The sequence below is a fragment of the Cucurbita pepo genome, chromosome LG07 (genome assembly GCF_002806865.2).
Source record: "Cucurbita pepo subsp. pepo cultivar mu-cu-16 chromosome LG07, ASM280686v2, whole genome shotgun sequence".
Lineage (NCBI taxonomy): Eukaryota > Viridiplantae > Streptophyta > Magnoliopsida > Cucurbitales > Cucurbitaceae > Cucurbita > Cucurbita pepo.
The window spans coordinates 8,166,485-8,184,015 of NC_036644.1; the positions used below are offsets into that span (position 1 = coordinate 8,166,485).

Sequence of the window (17,531 nt, forward strand, 5' to 3'; positions counted from 1 at the left end):
ATTTAGTTGTGATATTTGAGTTTTGAATCGGTCTAATTAATGCTTTAATTTTAAAATTAAGTTTAAGTCTTAATATATTTATTAATAAATGAAAATTATTTTAAAATTAAGTAATAGGGGTACATGGTACGGGTTGGATTGGGTTGGATTGGGTTGAAGGATTTTTTTGACCCAACCCAAAAGTTCGGGTTGATTGGATTGGTAACCTAGCCCAACCCTCTATTTTTAGGTTGGGTTCGGGTTGGGTTGTCAAGTTTTTTTTTAAGTTTTATTTATCCACCATTAATATATTTTATTTTGGCTCGGGTCAACCCGAAAGTTTTGCCCACGAACCCAAAACTGAACCTATTCGGTTCGGGTTCAGAAAAATGAACCTAATCATACTCGAAATGCTAATCCAACCCAATCCAATCCAATTCTTATAGTTCGAGTTAGGTTGGTCCGAGTTGAATGTACACCCCTAGTATGAGAAGTAAAATTTAAGGCTTTAAAAAATGTCTTTTTTCCTTTTAGGATAACAATTATTTGATGAAAAACACTTTAAAAACGAACACAAAATAAAGAAAAAAGTGTAATTATTGTGGTAGGATGCCTTGAAATGCCTTGAAATTTCCAGAACGCGACCGACATGTCGTTTGAGATGGAAAGGAAAACGGTCCTCAACCAGAGAGAAGAAGCAACCCCAACAGCACGGATGACACCAAGTAAAAATGTCGAAGACCCAAATCAGACAAATTCACGGCAGAAGAAAAGCTTCCGGTAGGCGAATCGGTGGCAAAAGCGAACACTACCCATTGTTCAAAACACCCAATTCCGACAGACGTGAATTCTGGTTTGCTCCAGTACTTAGCCATTTGGGAATTTGTACATTCATGGAGAACAAGATTCAATGCCAAAGTGGGGATATGGAGAGGCAAAATCAGGCCATTTTTTGTGTGATTGAGCTCGATTTTGCATTTGGACAGGTAGTCGGGTAGACTAGGTAGTTGGGAGAAGTTGCTTGGTGCAATGGTGGAGCCGCTGAGGAAGATGCTGAGGGGCGACTGGTCGTCGAAGTCCCAAGCGATTTGCTTGACTAGGCAGCCTGCTTTGGAGTTCTTGTTCATGGGGGTAAGTTTTATGGACTTTCTGTAGCTGTTCATGGCTTGGAAAAGTACGTCTTCTTTCACTGCAAATGATGGATGATTTAGGTATGAGTTTCTATGAGATAGATAGCATATAGTAAATGATGTCTATGGCTAATGGGGAATTACAAGTAAAACAGTTCAACGGGGAAGAACCCATCAAAGACAAGGAACTATGTGTTAGGAATCACGACTCTCCACGATGGTATGATATTGTCCACTTTGAGCTAAGCTCTCATTGCTTTGCTTTTGAGCTTCCCAAAAGGCTTTAGATCAATAGAGAACCTTACTTGTAAACCCATGATCATTCCCTAAATTAACTCACGATGGTATGATATTGTCCACTTTGAGCATAAGCTCTCATTGCTTTGCTTTTGGGCTTCCCAAAATGCTTCATATCAATAGAGAACCTTACTTGTAAACCCATGATCATTCCCTAAATTAACCAACAATCCTCTCCTCGAACAAAGTACACTATAGAGCCTCCCCTAAGGCCTATGGAGCCCTCGAACAGTCTCCCCTTAATCGAGGCTTAACTCCTTTCTCTGGAGCCCTCAAACAAAGTATACCCTTTGTTCGACACTTTTAGTCACTTTTGACTACACCTTCGAGGCTCACAATTCTTTGTTCGATATTTGAGGATTCTATTAACATAGCTAAGTTTTAGGGCATGACTCTGATACCATGTTAGGAATCACGACTCTCCACACTGGTACAATATTGTCCACTTTGAGCATAAGCTCTCATGGCTTTGCTTTGGGCTTCCCCAAAAGGCCTCATACCAATGGAGATAGTATTCCTCACTTATAAACCCATGATCATTCCCTAAATTAGCCAATGTGGGACTCACTCCCAATAATCCTCAACAATAACAAATGATGTCTATGGATAATGGGGAATTATCAGTAAAACAGCTCAACAGGAAAGAACCCATCAAAGACAAGGAACTATGAAGCTCATATATGTTTGTGTGTCTTTAGGTCCATTAGGTCCATCGCCATGTACTGAGCACGACAATAGCAGCAAGCCATGGGCAACACTGTAGAGGAAGAAGCCAAGTTTGTGGGAGGGCAAGGCCATTATGCAGCTGCAGGAGGGTCAAGGAGAAGGCATCAGGCTTGCTTGGACAAAGAATACGAGGTTCTTGTCTCTTTTTATCCTTTTTTTTTTGGGTTCTTCCATTCTGATCTCTTTAGAATTTGCTTGTTCTAGCAATATTGATTTGCTTTATTCGTGAAGGGTATAAGCTTTCCATATTACAATTTATGTGTTCATTAGTCATTCCTGTAAAGGCGTATAGGTATGAAATCCCACCTACCTCAGTTCTAAAATTGTCTCAAGATTTGGAATTGCAAAGACATTTCTGAACTATTCTCTAACTATTCTCTACGGTTGGATGATGAAAGTCCCACATCGGCTAATTTAAGGAATGATCATGGGTTTATAAACAAAGAATACTCTCTCCATTGGTTTGAGGCCTTTTGGGGAAGCCCAAAGCAAAGCCATGAGAGCTTATGCTCAAAGTGGACAATATCATACCATTGTGGAGAGTCGTGTTCGTCTAACAATGAACTGTATAGACGTGGACCTGCTGGGATATATTCTTGCTCATTTGATTAAGGAAGAGTGTTGGGTTTCTTTTTCTCAAGGTGTTTCAAGTTCATTTATTTTATGCACAATATTCCAAACAGTTTAGGTGATGCACAATACAAGCAAGCAAAACTGTGTTGTAGTTCTGATTTCTATCAATAGGCATTCATATTTTATCTTTCGATTTCGTTATCTTTTGATGATTTTGATCTTCCTGGTTGTTTTTTTGGGGGATTATCGGTATCTAAGCTTCGTTATAGTATCGTTTTATGATCGTACCGGAGGATTCTTCATGTGTTTCCTTCCATGTGTTTTATTTATTTCCCTTTGGCTGCTCAGCAGGTTCTTTTCTGAAGTTGGGGTTTCTTCTTTTGTTTACTTTTTCACTTTTTACTTCCTTCCTCGATATGGGCACTGGTTCAGCTTTCTATCATAAGATGTTTTTCTTGGGATTTAAAGCAGATTCTATTAGGCTGCTGCATTTCTATTCCCCATTTTCCAATGATAAGAGACCGCTCTGTAAGTGTGAGATCTCACATTGGTTGGAGAGGGGAACGAAACATTCCTTATAAGGGTGTGGAAACCTCTCCTTAGCAGACACGTTTTAAAATCTTGAGGGGAAACCCGAAAGAGAAAACCCAAAGAGGACAATATCTACTAGCGGTGAGGTTGAACTATTACAAATGGTATCAGAGCCAAACATTGGACAGTGTACCAGGGAGGACGTTGGGCCCTCTAGGGGGTGGATTGTGAGATCCACATCGTTTGGAGAGGTGAACGAAGCATTCCTTATAAGGGTGTGGAAACCTCTCCCTAGCAGACACGTTTTAAAACCTTGAGGGAAAACTCGAAAGGGAAAGCCCAAAGAAGACAATATCTACTAGCGGTGGGGTTGGACTATTACAAATGGTATCAGAGCCAAACACTGGACGGTGTGCCAGGGAGGACGTTGGGCCCCTTAGGGGGTGGATTGTGAGATCCACATCGGTTGGAGAGGTGAATGAAGCATTACTTATAAGGGTGTGAAAACCTCTCCCTAGTAGACGTGTTTTAAAACCTTGAGGGAAAACTCGAAAGGGAAAGCCAAAAGTGGACAATATCTACTAGCGGTGGGGATGAACTATTACAAATGGTATCAGAGCCAAACACTAGACGGTGTGCCAGGGAGGACGTTGGGCCCTCTAGGGGGTGGATTGTGAGATCCACATCGGTTGAAGAGGTGAACGAAACATTACTTATAAAGGTGTGGAAACCTCTCCTTAGCATACATGTTTTAAAACTTTGAGGGAAAACTCGAAAGGGAAAGCCCAAAGAGAACAATATCTGCTAGCGGTGGGCTTGGGCTATTATAGTAAGTTGACCGAATGATGTACAGCTATAGAATAGAAAGGAAGAAGATAAAGAAATAAATTCTTCAAGCTGTTCCATATTGTATAAAGTGAAGGTGTCTGCTGACTCCTTGAGACGTTCATTGAACGTAAATCGTAACATGTAGGAGATGAAAGGAAACAAGCGCTATTGATCCTCACCAAAACAAAGAAATGACCCCGAAAACAATAAATCCCAAGCAATAAACCCGACCGATATTTTGAATCCGAGAGACACCAGCAGAATAGCTTCCACCAAGTGCATCAGTACCCAAAGCAATCACCAAACAATCTTTATTTTTTGCAAGGCCTACCCTTGTATAAGTTGTATTACCCAAGTACTTTGAAGCCTGAGAATGTTTGCAGCCAGCAAGCACAAGCTCAGCTTCTGAGTTAGGCACGTATATGGGTAAAATAACAGCGTCTAGTGTATGATTGAGGTTAACTTGGCACTTTCTTGAGTAATGAGTGAACAATGGAAGTTGGCTTTGGTTCGATGGCAAAAGGGCGTCACCGTCGATGGTTCGACTGCAAGGCAGTTGGTTGTACAATTTCTTCGCGATTTGTTCTGCTATACATTGTGCTTTGGAGTTTTTGTTGAGATACAACTGGCTTTGTGAGTTTTTGTAGATGTTAAAGCCTTTGAAAAGCTCTTCTAAATCAACTGCAGGTAGACAGGTATTGAAGTTTCACTCATCAGTTAATGAAGATGTAACGCCCCAGATCCACCGCTAGCAGATATTGTCCTCTTTGGGCTTTTCTTTTCGGGCTTCCCCTCAAGGCTTTAAAACGGGTCTGCTAGGGGAAGGTTTCCACACCCTTATAAATGGTGGTTTGTTCTCCTCCCAACCAATGTGGGACATCACATCAGACATGAAAAAGGTCATTCATCATTATGAAAAGAAGGTCATTCATCATTATGAAAAGAAAGTTTGACCGACTTTATTCACACTTTATATTTCTTTGATTTCTTTGATGAATGTGCCTAGAAAGATGACGTCCTTATGCAGGCTTCGGCAGAATAAAAGAGCAAGTACATGTATTAGTAGAATAGCAAAAATGTGTTACTCGTCATTAATATGTTTGTTCTCGGTAATTGTAACCTTTTGGGAGAATTGATAAATGCATCAAAGATGCACTTGCTAGTACTAATACATCTGAGAATTCTTAATTGGCTAGTTGTAAATGTCAGACTATGGAACAAAGGATTACCCCGGACCTAGAGAAAGGGTGCGGTAATTGTGACCTCTCAGGAGAATCCATGAATGCATCAAAGATGCATTTGCTAGTACTAGTACATCTGGGAATTCTTAATTGGCTAGTTGTAAATAGACTCGGACGGTGGAACAAAGGATTATCCCAGACCTAGAGAAAAGGGTGCGGCAATTGTGACCTCTCGGGAGAATCAATGAATGCATCAAAGACGCAATTGTTAGTACTAATACATTTGAGAATTCTTAATTGGCTAGTTGTAAATAGACTCAGACTGTGGAACAAAGGCTTATCCAGGACCTAGAGAAAAGGGTGCAGTAATTGTGACCTCTCGGGAGAATCGATGAATGCATCAAAGATGCACTTGCTAGTACTAGTACATCTGAAAATTCTTAATTGGCTTATTGTAAGTAGACCCGAATTCTTAATTGGCTTATTGTAAGTAGACCCGAACGGTGGAACAAGGGACTATCCCGGACAGGGAGAAAAGGGTATGGGAAAAACCACAGATTTTGTACTTCTGTGCAGTCAATGAGTTTTACAAACTTAGAGAGAGAGAGAGAGAGAGAGAGCTAACCTTCACCGTTCACTAAATGCAACAGAGAAAGCAAGCAGTGCAGAAGAGCACAGAGGCTGAGGCAATGTTTCAGGAAAGCCATGGCAGTTTGAGCAAACAAATAAAAGAATCAATCATTTTATATCTGAGTATTGCCTGTGCTGTTCTTTTCATTTCTTTTATGTTTTTGCCTTGGCAGTGAAGGTACTGAAATTCCGGTCCCTACTGGTTCACGTATTTGCTGCCATTGGATCCCGGCAAAAAGGTTAAAGAACAAGAACAAGAACAAGAAAGAATAAAAAATGGCTCATCCTTAATGATACTCGAAGCTCGAAAGGTAAACATTCGAATATCGGATTAACTTGTTCATTTAGTTAGATTTTGTCAATTGATTTATCAAGAAAATGGATGAACTGATATTGTTCTTTGTGTCAAATCACATATTATATGCTCAATCTACTTCATTTTGACACGTTGTAGATGGATTCGTCTTCGGGAGAACGATCTTGTCGATAGTTCAACATCGTCTTTTGTGAAATGTTTGACATGTCGATCGAAAATCTTATTCTTTGATATGGAACAAAAATGTCCTTGAGTATTGAGATGTCCAGAATGGGAAGGGACAAGGATAGCTTTAGTAAAGCTGAGGTCAAGGCATATCTTGGCAAGCACACCTAAAAAAGGAAAAAAAGAGATGAACTTGCCTTTTGAAGCATATGTTCCTGGTTATTTCATCAAAGCAAATGGTCCAAATGAAAGCAATTTAAAGATCTTTTTGTAATACAAGGAACGAAATTCGAACCTCCAACGCCTTGTTGAATAATGCTCATGTACTTGTGTTTACGAATTCAAAGAGTTCGATTTTGAAACGATAGAATTCATTTGTTCGAGTTAAAGCTAGAACTTGTCGATTAGAACCTAAATCTGATAGCAGTTGTTATGTTGAGAGAGAAACTTAACACATTTTTAGTTGAAATCGAAAGGTTAGGAACTACGAATCTCTACAATGGTATGATATTGTTTACTTTGAGCATAAGCACTCATGGCTTTGGTTTTAGTTACCCAAAAAACCTTGTATCAATGGAGATTGTGTTCCTCTCAATAATTCAAGACAAGTCAATTAAAAATCTCGACCAACCTAGGCNGTTCGATTTTGAAACGATAGAATTCATTTGTTCGAGTTAAAGTTAGAACTTGTCGATTAGAACTTAAATCTGATAGCAGTTGTCATGCTGTGAGAGAAACTTAACACATTTTTAGTTGAAATCGAAAGGTTAAGAACTACGAATCTCCACAATGGTATGATATTGTTTACTTTGAGCATAAGCACTCATGACTTTGGTTTTCGTTACCCCAAAAAACCTTGTATCAATGGAGATGGTGTTCCTCTCAATAATTCAAGACAAGTCAATTAAAAATCTCGACCAACCTAGGCCAAATATAGCCCTTTGAAAAGGCAACTATTATTTTGAAAAATCTTCAAGTAACATGCATGGAGTAATCAACTAACGAGTCTTAATAAAAGGAACGAAAGGAAAAGAGTTTATTTCATTCAAAGAACAACTCGAGAATTCAAGATGAATCACCAAACGAGATCTCCGCCCCTCTTCCTCCAATCCCAGCAATGAAGCATTCGAATCCACACAACTCGAGCTCTGCAATTACTTTATCAACAACTTTCCCTGAAAGTACTGTTTCACAAAGTTAAGAAAACACAAACTTGTAATGACAATAACAACAATGCAACATATGGAATGTCGGTTAAGATATCATTTTCGTCTACCTAGTTTGTTTTCGTTTCAATTTAATCCCTATGATTTTGTTTACGCCGAAAAAGGATACGGTTAGGCAACAGTGTAAGAACACAGCCTCCACCTCCAGCTCCTGTCAATTTGGAGACTAGCTTGTATTTCAATGTCGTTCGGAGGACGGTTTCGATAGTTGCATGGCTTACGCCCATCGACTGAAGTAAACCTTGATTCATTTCCATCAACTCGGCTAACTTTTCTTCGTTCGCAGTTAGGGAAACGTCGTCATCGACCGGTGACTGAATAAGGATCGATACTTCCTTGCTTACACAATCGACAGCGTTAAACACAAAGTTCATGGCATCAGGATGTCTGATGGTTCTGTCTGCAACACCAGCAACTAAAGCCTTTGTGTTTCTTCCAACTTTTGTGTTTGTAATGAGCATTTTCAGTGGCATATTGGATTTAATGAGGGTCAAACTGCCTGACCTGAACTTGATCATGCTGCCTGATACATAAGAGTTTCTGACGTTGTTTATTTCAACTTTGAATGAACAAACAAGTGATAGTATGATATGATTTTACTCGAAAAATAAAAAATAAAAAATAAAACCTGTAGCACAGTTGGCCTGTTATGTATCGCCGTCAACCTCCCGATTTTAAAATGCATCTACTGGGGAGAGGTTTCCACACCTTTATAAGGAATGTTTCGTTTCCCATGTGGGATCTCATAGTTCACCCCCCTTGAGGGGAGCCTAGCATCTTTACTAACACACCGTCCAGTGTTTGGCTCTGATACTATTTGTAATAGCCCAAGCCAACCGCTAGCAAATATTGTCCGCTTTGGCTCGTTACGTATCGTCGTCAGCCTCATGGTTTTAAAACGCATCTACTGGGGAGAGGTTTCCACACCCTTAAAAAGAATGCTTCTTTTTTCTCTCCAACCGATATGGGATCTCACAATCCACCCCCCTTGAGGGGAGCCCACCGTTTTCGTTGGTACACCGTCTGGTATCTGGCTTTGATACCTTTTGTAATGGCCTAAGTCCATTGCTAGCAGATATTGTTCGCTTTGGCCCATTACGTATCGCCGTCAACCTCATAGTTTTAAAACATGTCTAATGGAGAGAGGTTTCCACACCCTTACAAGGCATGCTTTGTTCCCCTCTAAAACCGATGTAGGATCTCACAATCCACACCCCTTGAGGGAGACCCAACATCTTCGCTAGCACACCGCTCGATGTCTGGCTTTGATACCATTCGTAATGGCCTAAGCCCACCTCTAACAGATATGATCCGCTTTGGCTCGTTACGTATCGTCGTCAACCTCACGTTTTAAAACGCGTCTACTGGAGAGAGGTTCCCACACCCTTAAAGGAATGTTTCGTTCCTCTCTCCAACCAAGGCGGGATCTCACAAATTGTCTCTATTTCTCTTGCATACCAAGTGCAACAGTTCACTTTACTTCAAAGACTAGTAATGAAGTTCACGTAGTGACCAAATATAAAACAATCAATTGAACAAAATGTGGAGAGATTATGTTAAAGAAAATGGATTTTGCATACCATATGTGCTCACTGTATTATCAATCCCAGAAGGTTTTCCATGGATTATCTTTTCACCTTCAAAAGCCCATTTGTTCAACAACACAAGATCATCTTCTTTATATGCCATCCATCCTCGATGTTCCCGATCGACATCTACAGAACCTGATAAAGCAAGCAGAGCAGCTGAAAGTGCAACGCAAAACGCGGCCGATGATCCCAAGCCAGATCCAAGAGGAAGCTCAGAAGTAATGGTCACATCAACAGGCACAAATCTGAAAGCATAGAAAGTGAAATGAAGTGTGCACAGGCTAACATATATAAAGCCTTTCAGTAATGAAATGCATACCCTAGGATGGAAGAATAGAGCCAAAGAAATGCAGACACTCCAGAGGCGAGCTCGATTTTCGCCTCGGGAATGTTTTGATCCTCAACCAGAGATGCCATCAATTTCAAGCAGTCTGCAGGGCATGATGTGGGAGTTGAGGTTGAACCAACAAATCCACCCAAAGCTTCCTTGATTCTACTAGTTGGCCATAAGAACTCAAGAGCCAGATCCTTCATTTGGAGTTTCACAGTATCATCCTTATCTGATATAACAAAGCATGTAAATGGAAGAGGAAAAGTGAGCACAAACACTTAAGTTAATGAGATGCTTAATGTAACAGCCCAAGCCCACGTTAGCAGATATTGTTCTTTTTGGGCTTTCCCTTAAGATTTTAAAACGCGTCTGTTAGGGAGAGGTTTCCACACCGTTATAAGGAATGTTTTGTTCCCCTCTCCAACCGATGTGGGATCTCACAATCCACCCCCTTTGGAGGCCCAACGTCCTCGCTGGCACACCACCCAGTGTCTGGCTCTAATACCATTTGTAACAGCCCAAACCCACCGCTAACAGATATTGTCCTCTTTGGACTTCCCCTTAAGATTTTAAAACGCTTCTGCTAGGAAGAGGTTTCTACACCGTTATAAGGAATGCTTCGTTCTCCTCTCCAACCGATGTGGGATCTCACAATCCACCCCCTTTGGAGGACCAACGCCATCGTTGGTACACCACCCAGTGTCTGGCTCTAATACCATTTGTAACAGCCCAAGCCCACCGCTAGCGGATATTGTCCTTTTTAAACTTTTACCTCTAAGTTTTAAAACGCGTCTGCTAGGGAGAGGTTTCCACACCCTTATAAAGAATGCTTCGTTACTCTCTCCAACCAACCGATGTGGGATCTCACAATCCACCCCCCTTGGGGGCCCAACATCCTCGTTGGCACACCGTCGACTTCGATACCATTTGTAACAGCCCAAGTCCACCACTAGCGGATATTGTCCTCTTTGGACTTTCCCTTCTAGACTTCCCCTCAAGGTTTTAAAACGCGTCGACTATGGAGAGGTTTCCACACCCTTACAAGGAATGCTTTGTTCCCCCTCTCCGACCAATTTGAGATCTCACAAGCAAAGATTTTCCAATCATAAGAAAAACAATCTTGATATGCAATGATCAAAGAAGTAGAGATCACAAAGGTAGAGCTGTTCGGACATCTTCAACAGTATTTAAATCTGCATCTAAGTTCCTTGTCTCTCTTCCTTTTTCTTGAATACTAAGGAGGAGTTTCAATCAATTTTCAGACGTGCAAATCAAGAACACAGAAATGTGAATATGAATACAACATGAACAAGAAAAACACCCAGAAAACTAGAAATAGGAACACAATCAGATTCCAACCCAGATTTACACAAAAACAGGCATTAAAACCCATAAAACGAAATGCGATTGATCGAAAAACCATAGAATTATCATCAATGTTCATATGGGTATCAATCAATTAGATAACCCACACAAAAGAATCTAACAATCCGCAAATTTACCCACCAAATCAGAGATTTCAGTATCAAAAACCCAAATAAAAGTCAAACCCAAATGAGAGAATACCTGAAGAACTTGGCAATCGAACTGAAGCTGTAGTGTACAGATCGACGGAAGCTGCGACGGCGGTGGATCCATGGACGACGGCATGTTCACCGGCGAGTATGATTTTCCCAGGAGCTCTTGCTTTGACTTCCATTATTTTCCAATGAAATTCAGTACAAGAAGCTCCAATTCTTTTCTGGGTGCCGCAGCTCCGGGCAGCACAGTGAGCGAAGCACGTCGTTGAATTGAAAAAGCTGCTAATTTAACAGCTTGACTTCTAGTACTTTCAATGCTCTTCTCAAACATCTGTCGATGATCATATAAAATAAAGTAATACTAATTTCTTGCCAAACAAGAGGTTCAATAAAGGTTAAAACTCCCCTTTTTTTCTTTCGTTCCTAACAAATTGTTATTTTTACAAAAATTAATTGTGCTGTTTTTATTTTTTATTTTTCCTTAAAAAAAAACCTTTATTTTTTTAAAAAATTCATTTGGATTTGTTAAATTTTTTAGTTATGTTTTCTGACCATTTTACCCTCTAATTATGATTATCTACCTCATTTAATACTATTAAGATTATTGATTTTTTTATTAATTATGATAAGTAATATTGAAATTAATTATGGGACCAATGTTTCAATTTTTTTAGGCAATCAAATTGTTTATTCTTCATTTATTACGTTATAAAATTTTCATTTTATATATATATATATATATATCTACCAAGAATATATAATTCAATACCAAAAGTAGAAAATCCAAGACCAAATAAACACATACATTGAACATTACATAAAAATTATGTAAAGGTTGGTAGGGTAAGGATCTAATATTCGCCTAAAACAAAAATTATTTTAAATTGTCGTTTTTTCTCGACCAAGCAAAGTTTGAAATATGAATCTACTCTATCATGTGTTATTGAACTAAATGAATGTAAACGTGCAAGCCCAAGCTAAGAAAATTGATAAATAAAAAAAAATAATTGAATCATATGAGACTAGTCAATCAATCTCAATGTCAACTATTCGATCCTAATGGTTTCAATACACCTTTTTCACCACAATTTGATGATGGGTTTACTTGAAATTGATTATAATCCAAAATGGATCTACTAATGATAGTACTCAATCAATCAATAAGTGGGAGGGAGAAAGAGAGAGAGAGAGAGAGGGTAAGAGAGAGGAATGAGGTCCGAAGGGAATGCTTGGCCGATCTCGAACTAGCGCTTAGTAAGCTAGGCCAAGGCCCCTGGACCAAGATGTAAAATGACCTGACGTCTCACCTTCTCCAGGTTCAAAGGGGTTGCTTAGCCAATCTCGAACTAGCGCTGAGTAAGCTAGGCCAAGCCCTCGAACCAAGATGTAAAATGACCTGACCTACTCGTTCTCTATGCAGCAGATCTTTCAACAAAACTACAAATTCGATAGCATTGAGGTGTTCTCTAGGAGCTTGGTTGAGAAAATTCAGCAGGTCCTTCCAAAGCATCTCCTAGGGAATCAGAGCAAAAATTAAGTTCTTTCCTAATAGACCTGTTTCCTTAACAGAAAGGCCTCACCCCCCCTATTTAAGCCTGTCGATCACCCTTTAGCTACACTGCCTTCTAAAATCCCATCTGCCCCAAAAGCACCAGAAAATTGCAGGTTATTGACAGGACCAGGTAGCTGAAAAGTGATAGAGAAATGACCTGGTGGACATAGATTTTTCGACTGCATCCGAAACACTTGTGAATTCTTACATACTATGTTCTCGCCTGTCGTCGTTACTCCTATTATTTTCACTTTCCCGTCCGGGTCCATGTCGCAGCTGAAACTGTCTGCTGCCATAAAACAATAGTCTGGTCAGATAGATAGTTTTCATGTGCACCGAAACAGGAATCGACATGATTGCGACGATGTAACAACAGATATAAGAACAATCTTGTGCTGATATTGGTAGGATAACATTAACAGCTGCACATTATGGTAGGAGAGTAAGTGAGAGAGAACTGATTGATTTCAACAAACACTCACTTTGATCTCTAGCCACCCCTGGAAGAGAGACACGGAAGAAGTACGAATTGTCATCCTCACCGATGTCCACACGTCCGATAACTGGTCCAACTTTTCCCATGGCTGCAGTGCCAGTGAGGGCAACCCCGCTTTTGGTGGAAGATACAATATTGTCCCACTCTTGACGGGTTGTCAGAGGACAATATACCATAGCTGGCCCAACGTTCACCACAGCCTCAGGATCTTCTGCTTGCGGAGAAGAAGGAATGTAGCTGTGTGGTAGAGGTGGACCAATATATGGCATGCTATTGATGGGAGCCACATCGAGAATCTGGTTACGAAGACTTAATGGCTCTGCCTCATTTTTTCTTGTGTCCTCAGCCCTGCAAGACAGTAATATGATCAAAACATAGTCTGATGGCTTTCCTTTATACCGTTTATTGAACAGACATGAAGGATGAGTCTTTAAGATCCTTTCTTTTCCTAATAAAAAGGGTGCTAAAGCATCACTCTAACAGTCCAAGTCAAATTTTCCTTCAAAAAAAATATTTAAATTCTTAGTCAAATTTTCAAAAACCAAAGACCAAATGGTTATAAACAGAGCCTAAATTTTCCATTTAGGGACACCAAGATATCTCCAAGCATCCAAGCTCATATAACTAGGGCCACCACTTGGAGGTGGGGTTCTTTAAACTCTACGCTACAAAAGATATAACAAACACTTCCAAATTGAACCAATACTGATGGTCTTGGAGGTGTTCTAATGGGCATTTGAGGAGGGAGACAGACATCTAATACAATCTAACACTTCTACCCTCTTGCGTGTATGTGATATAGTGTTTATGTGCAAGTGACGAGCTCATCATGTAAGGCGGGGGTGGGGGGAGAAGAGCATAAAAGATATCACCACCGTGATATGAGATATATGACTTATAATGAACCAAAGTATAATTATAAATAGAAAATAAAAGATTGGAAAGTATGCTAACATATCATGAAATATCTAGGCATAACCTATTTGGTCAAATTATTCCAATGCATACAGATTTTCAAGAGAAAAATAGTAAGAAAAAGAAAGGATATTTTAGTCTTAAAGATTTCCTTTCTTCACCGAGGTGCAGTTCATGTGGTCGAAACAACAGATAGAAGATGAGCTGTGATAGAACGAAGGGCAGATTTTGACAGCCATTTCTAACAATTTCTCTTGACAAACATAACCTCTTTGAAAAAAATAAATTTCTCAAGCGTAAATAAACTTTTCTCAGACTGAAGCCAAAATGTCACAGAGAGGACTCACTTAATGGACTTGTTTCTTCCAGAGTATTTATTCACGTTACTAATATAAGAAGACAAAGATGAATGCCTCGATAGTAAGCTACTGTAATGACCCAAGCCCTCCCCTAGCAGATATTGTCCTTTTTTAGCTTTTCCTTTCAGACTTCCCCTTAAGGTNTTTATTCACGTTACTAATATAAGAAGACAAAGATGAATGCCTGGACAGTAAGCTACTGTAATGACCCAAGCCCTCGACCCAAGCCCTCTCCTAGCAGATATTGTCCTTTTTGAGCTTTTCCTTTCCGACTTCCCCTTAAGATTTTTAAAACGCATCTGCCAAGGAGAGGTTTTCACACTCTTATAAAAAATGACTCGTTCTCCTCCCCAACCCATGTGGGATCTCACAATTCACCCCCCTTTGGGGCTGAGCGTCCTCCCTGGAACTCGTTTTCTTCTCCAATCGATATGGGACCCCCNCACACTCTTATAAAAAATGACTCGTTCTCCTCCCCAACCCATATGGGATCTCACAATTCACCCCCCTTTGGGGCTGAGCGTCCTCGCTGGAACTCGTTTTCTTCTCCAATCGATATGGGACCCTCCAATCCACCCCTCTTCGAGACCCAACGTCCTTGTTGGCACTCCGTCTCGTGTCCACCCCCCTTCGTGGCTCAGCCTCCTCACTGGCACATCGCCCGATGTCTGGCTCCGATACCATTTGTAACGGTCCAACCNTGGCACATCACCCGATGTCTGGCTCTGATACCATTTGTAACGACCCAACCTCACCGCTAGCAGATATTGTCCTCTCTNGATATTGTCCTCTTTGGGTTTTCCCTTTCGGGCTTCCCCTCAAGGTTTTTAAAACACATCTGCTAGGGAGAGGTTTCCACACCCTTATAAAGAATGTTTCATTCTTGTTCCCAACCGATGTGGGATCTCACAACTACAAGGACAGGTACAAAAGAGTGTGCCACATGCCTAAAAAAATTGCCACGANCCAACCGATGTGGGATCTCACAACTACAGGGACAGGTACAAAAGAGTGTGCCACATGCCTAAAAAACTTGCCACAANTCTCACAACTACAAGGACAGGTACAAAAGAGTGTGCCACATGCCTAAAAAAATTGCCACGAGGTTAATCATGTGCTTGGGCTATCAAATGCTGTAATGCCTGGCCTAAGCTGTCAATAGGATATTATGTGAATTTGGACATCTGGGAGAGTTTACACGACCAAGAGAGAGAACGAGACAGCAACAAACAGAAATTCTCAAGATGGAGGAAGNGGCCTAAGCTGTCAATAGGATATTATGTGAATTTGGACATCTCGGAGAGTTTACACGACCAAGAGAGAGATTACGAGACAGCAACAAACAGAAATTCTCAAGATGGAGGAAGGTGTAACACACAACAACTAAGGTGTTTATCATGTGATTAAGAAAAGGTTAACATATCTAAAAACGTAAGAGTGTTGGCAATAACTCAACTCAAGTAGGCCCTTCTTTTTCTTCTTCTTCCTCTCCTCTCGGTGTTATTTTTCTAAAAACGTAAGATTGTTGGACATAACTAAGGTGTTTTTCGTTTTTGACATCTATGAATCATTGAGCCAACTTGCGCACACCTTGACAAATCTTAAGAGACAACCATTTGAAACCACTTGTTAAATTCTAAACAGATGGCCACCATGACTTGAACTCATTCCTTAAATCCTTTATTATTACATGCTCAAATCAACCATTAAGTCAACCAAAATTCAGCTTCTCCGAAAAAAAGAAGAAGAAAAACTCATGAACCCGTGAAGTACATAGTTCAGGTCCAAAAAGAAGAGCCATGAACAAGCACTTACGTTCAATCCGATTTCATACCGACCAAAGAACAGAACTCGTCTCAAAATACAATCAGAACCATAGATGAGAAAAGTTAAAGCTCGTCCACGAACTTCCATTACCGAGAACCTCAACTATTTTAAAATCGCCAAAATCTCCATTCATGAGTTTTATGTGGGAGTTGAATTTATATAAACATTAGAAGTTAAAATTATTGAAATTTTTGCTAAGTTAAAGGCGTGATCCGGAAAAAAAAAACACATACAAAAAATGTATTAAAAACAAGTGGTTATTGAACTAAAACAAATTAAAATCGGGTGAATACGAGTGCATACTACAATCGCACTATGGGGTATGATTACATAATAGGAGGTGTGTATGTGTGAAATCTCAAATCGGTTAGAGAGAAAAACGAAGCATTCCTTATAACAATGTGAAAATCTTTCCTTAGTAGACGTGTTTTTAAATTGCGAGGCTGACGACGATACGTAGCGGGCCAAAGTGGATAATATCTACTAGCAGTGGGTTTGAGTTATTACAAATGAGATCAAAGCCCAAGGATGTTGGGCTCTCGTAAGGGTGTGGAAAATCTTCTCTCTCTAGTAGACGTTGACCCTCCCATAAGAACGTGAAAACCTCCTCTCGGGCTCCATAAGGGTGTGGAAACCTTCTCTCCCTAGTAGACGCTGGCCCTCCCATAAGGATGTGGGAACCTCGTCTTCCTAGTCGACACTGACCCCATTAGGGTGTGGACACCTCCTCTCCCTAGTAGACGCTAACCCTCCCATAAGGATGTGGAAACCTCCTCTCCCTAGCAGACTCTGACTCCCATAAGGGTGTGGACACCTCCTCTCCCTAGTAGACGTTGGCCCTCCCATAAGGGTGTGGAAACCTCCTCTCCCTAGTAGACATTGACCCCATAAGAGTGTGGACATCTCCTCTCCCTAGAAGACATTGGCCCTCCCATAAGAGTGTGGAAACTTCCTCTCCCTAGTAGAGGCTGGCCCCATAAGAAGAGTGTGGACACCTCCTCTCCCTAGTAAACGTTGGCACTCTCATAAGGGTGCGGAGACCTCCTCTCCCTAGTAGATGTTGGTCCCATAAGGATGTGGAAACCTCCTTTCCCTAGTAGACGCTGGCCTCCGTAAGGGTGTGGACACCTCCTCTCTCTACTAGACGCTAGCCCCAAGAGTGTGGACATCTCCTCTCCCTATAGACGTTGGCCCTTCCATAAGGATGTGGAAACCTCCCCTCCCTAGTAGACGCTAGCCCCCATAAGGGTGTGGACACCTCCTCTCCTTAGTAGACGTTGACCCTCCCATAAGAACGTGGAAACCTCCTCTCGGCCTCCATAAGGGTGTGGAAACCTTCTCTCCCTAGTAGACGCTGGCC

General features: G+C 40.7%; 3 protein-coding genes and 1 long non-coding RNA gene across 5 annotated transcripts; 1 reads left to right on the forward strand and 3 right to left on the reverse strand.

The window, feature by feature from the left end:
* Positions 1-514: 514 nt before the first annotated feature.
* LOC111798416 (uncharacterized GPI-anchored protein At5g19250-like) lies at positions 515-6,042 on the reverse strand. Of its 2 annotated transcripts, none has more exons than XM_023681540.1 (2): positions 5,871-6,042; positions 515-1,168 (listed from the first exon to the last, which is right to left on the reverse strand). In XM_023681540.1, exons 1-2 carry the CDS (start codon positions 5,950-5,952, stop codon positions 660-662), a joined length of 591 nt encoding a protein of 196 aa, XP_023537308.1. In that variant the 5' UTR covers positions 5,953-6,042; the 3' UTR covers positions 515-659. The 2 variants fall into 2 exon arrangements, with proteins under 2 accessions (XP_023537308.1, XP_023537309.1); XM_023681541.1 differs by lacking the exon at positions 515-1,168 and adding an exon at positions 3,995-4,745.
* LOC111798418 lies at positions 655-4,873 on the forward strand. Its single transcript, XR_002815702.1, has 4 exons — positions 655-832; positions 966-1,110; positions 2,105-2,264; positions 4,752-4,873. It is a non-coding gene; the product is annotated as an uncharacterized LOC111798418 (long non-coding RNA).
* Positions 6,043-7,242: 1,200 nt separating the features above from the next.
* LOC111798415 (mevalonate kinase-like) lies at positions 7,243-11,353 on the reverse strand. Its single transcript, XM_023681539.1, has 5 exons — positions 11,069-11,353; positions 9,491-9,731; positions 9,163-9,416; positions 7,692-8,105; positions 7,243-7,540 (listed from the first exon to the last, which is right to left on the reverse strand). Exons 1-5 carry the CDS (start codon positions 11,199-11,201, stop codon positions 7,422-7,424), a joined length of 1,161 nt encoding a protein of 386 aa, XP_023537307.1. The 5' UTR covers positions 11,202-11,353; the 3' UTR covers positions 7,243-7,421.
* A 655-nt stretch (positions 11,354-12,008) lies between these two features.
* Positions 12,009-13,421, reverse strand: LOC111798417 (alpha-crystallin domain-containing protein 22.3-like). Its single transcript, XM_023681542.1, has 2 exons — positions 13,057-13,421; positions 12,009-12,860 (listed from the first exon to the last, which is right to left on the reverse strand). The coding sequence occupies exons 1-2, from the start codon at positions 13,337-13,339 to the stop codon at positions 12,625-12,627; spliced, it is 519 nt and encodes a 172-aa protein (XP_023537310.1). The 5' UTR covers positions 13,340-13,421; the 3' UTR covers positions 12,009-12,624.
* Between the last annotated feature and the right edge of the window lie 4,110 nt (positions 13,422-17,531).

Coding starts and splice junctions, on each gene's coding strand:
- LOC111798416 (XM_023681540.1), bottom strand. CDS start 5,952: ATGGCTTTCCTGAAACATTGCCTCAGCCTCTGTGCTCTTCTGCACTGC. Junction 1,169..5,870: donor GCATTTAGTGAACGGTGAAG/GTTAGCTCTCTC, acceptor CATCATTTGCAG/TGAAAGAAGACGTACTTTTC.
- LOC111798415 (XM_023681539.1), bottom strand. CDS start 11,201: ATGGAAGTCAAAGCAAGAGCTCCTGGGAAAATCATACTCGCCGGTGAA. Junction 9,732..11,068: donor TCGATTGCCAAGTTCTTCAG/GTATTCTCTCAT, acceptor TTGTTATATCAG/ATAAGGATGATACTGTGAAA. Junction 8,106..9,162: donor TAATACAGTGAGCACATATG/GTATGCAAAATC, acceptor CTTATGTATCAG/GCAGCATGATCAAGTTCAGG.
- LOC111798417 (XM_023681542.1), bottom strand. CDS start 13,339: ATGCCATATATTGGTCCACCTCTACCACACAGCTACATTCCTTCTTCT. Junction 12,861..13,056: donor AGGGGTGGCTAGAGATCAAA/GTGAGTGTTTGT, acceptor TTATGGCAGCAG/ACAGTTTCAGCTGCGACATG.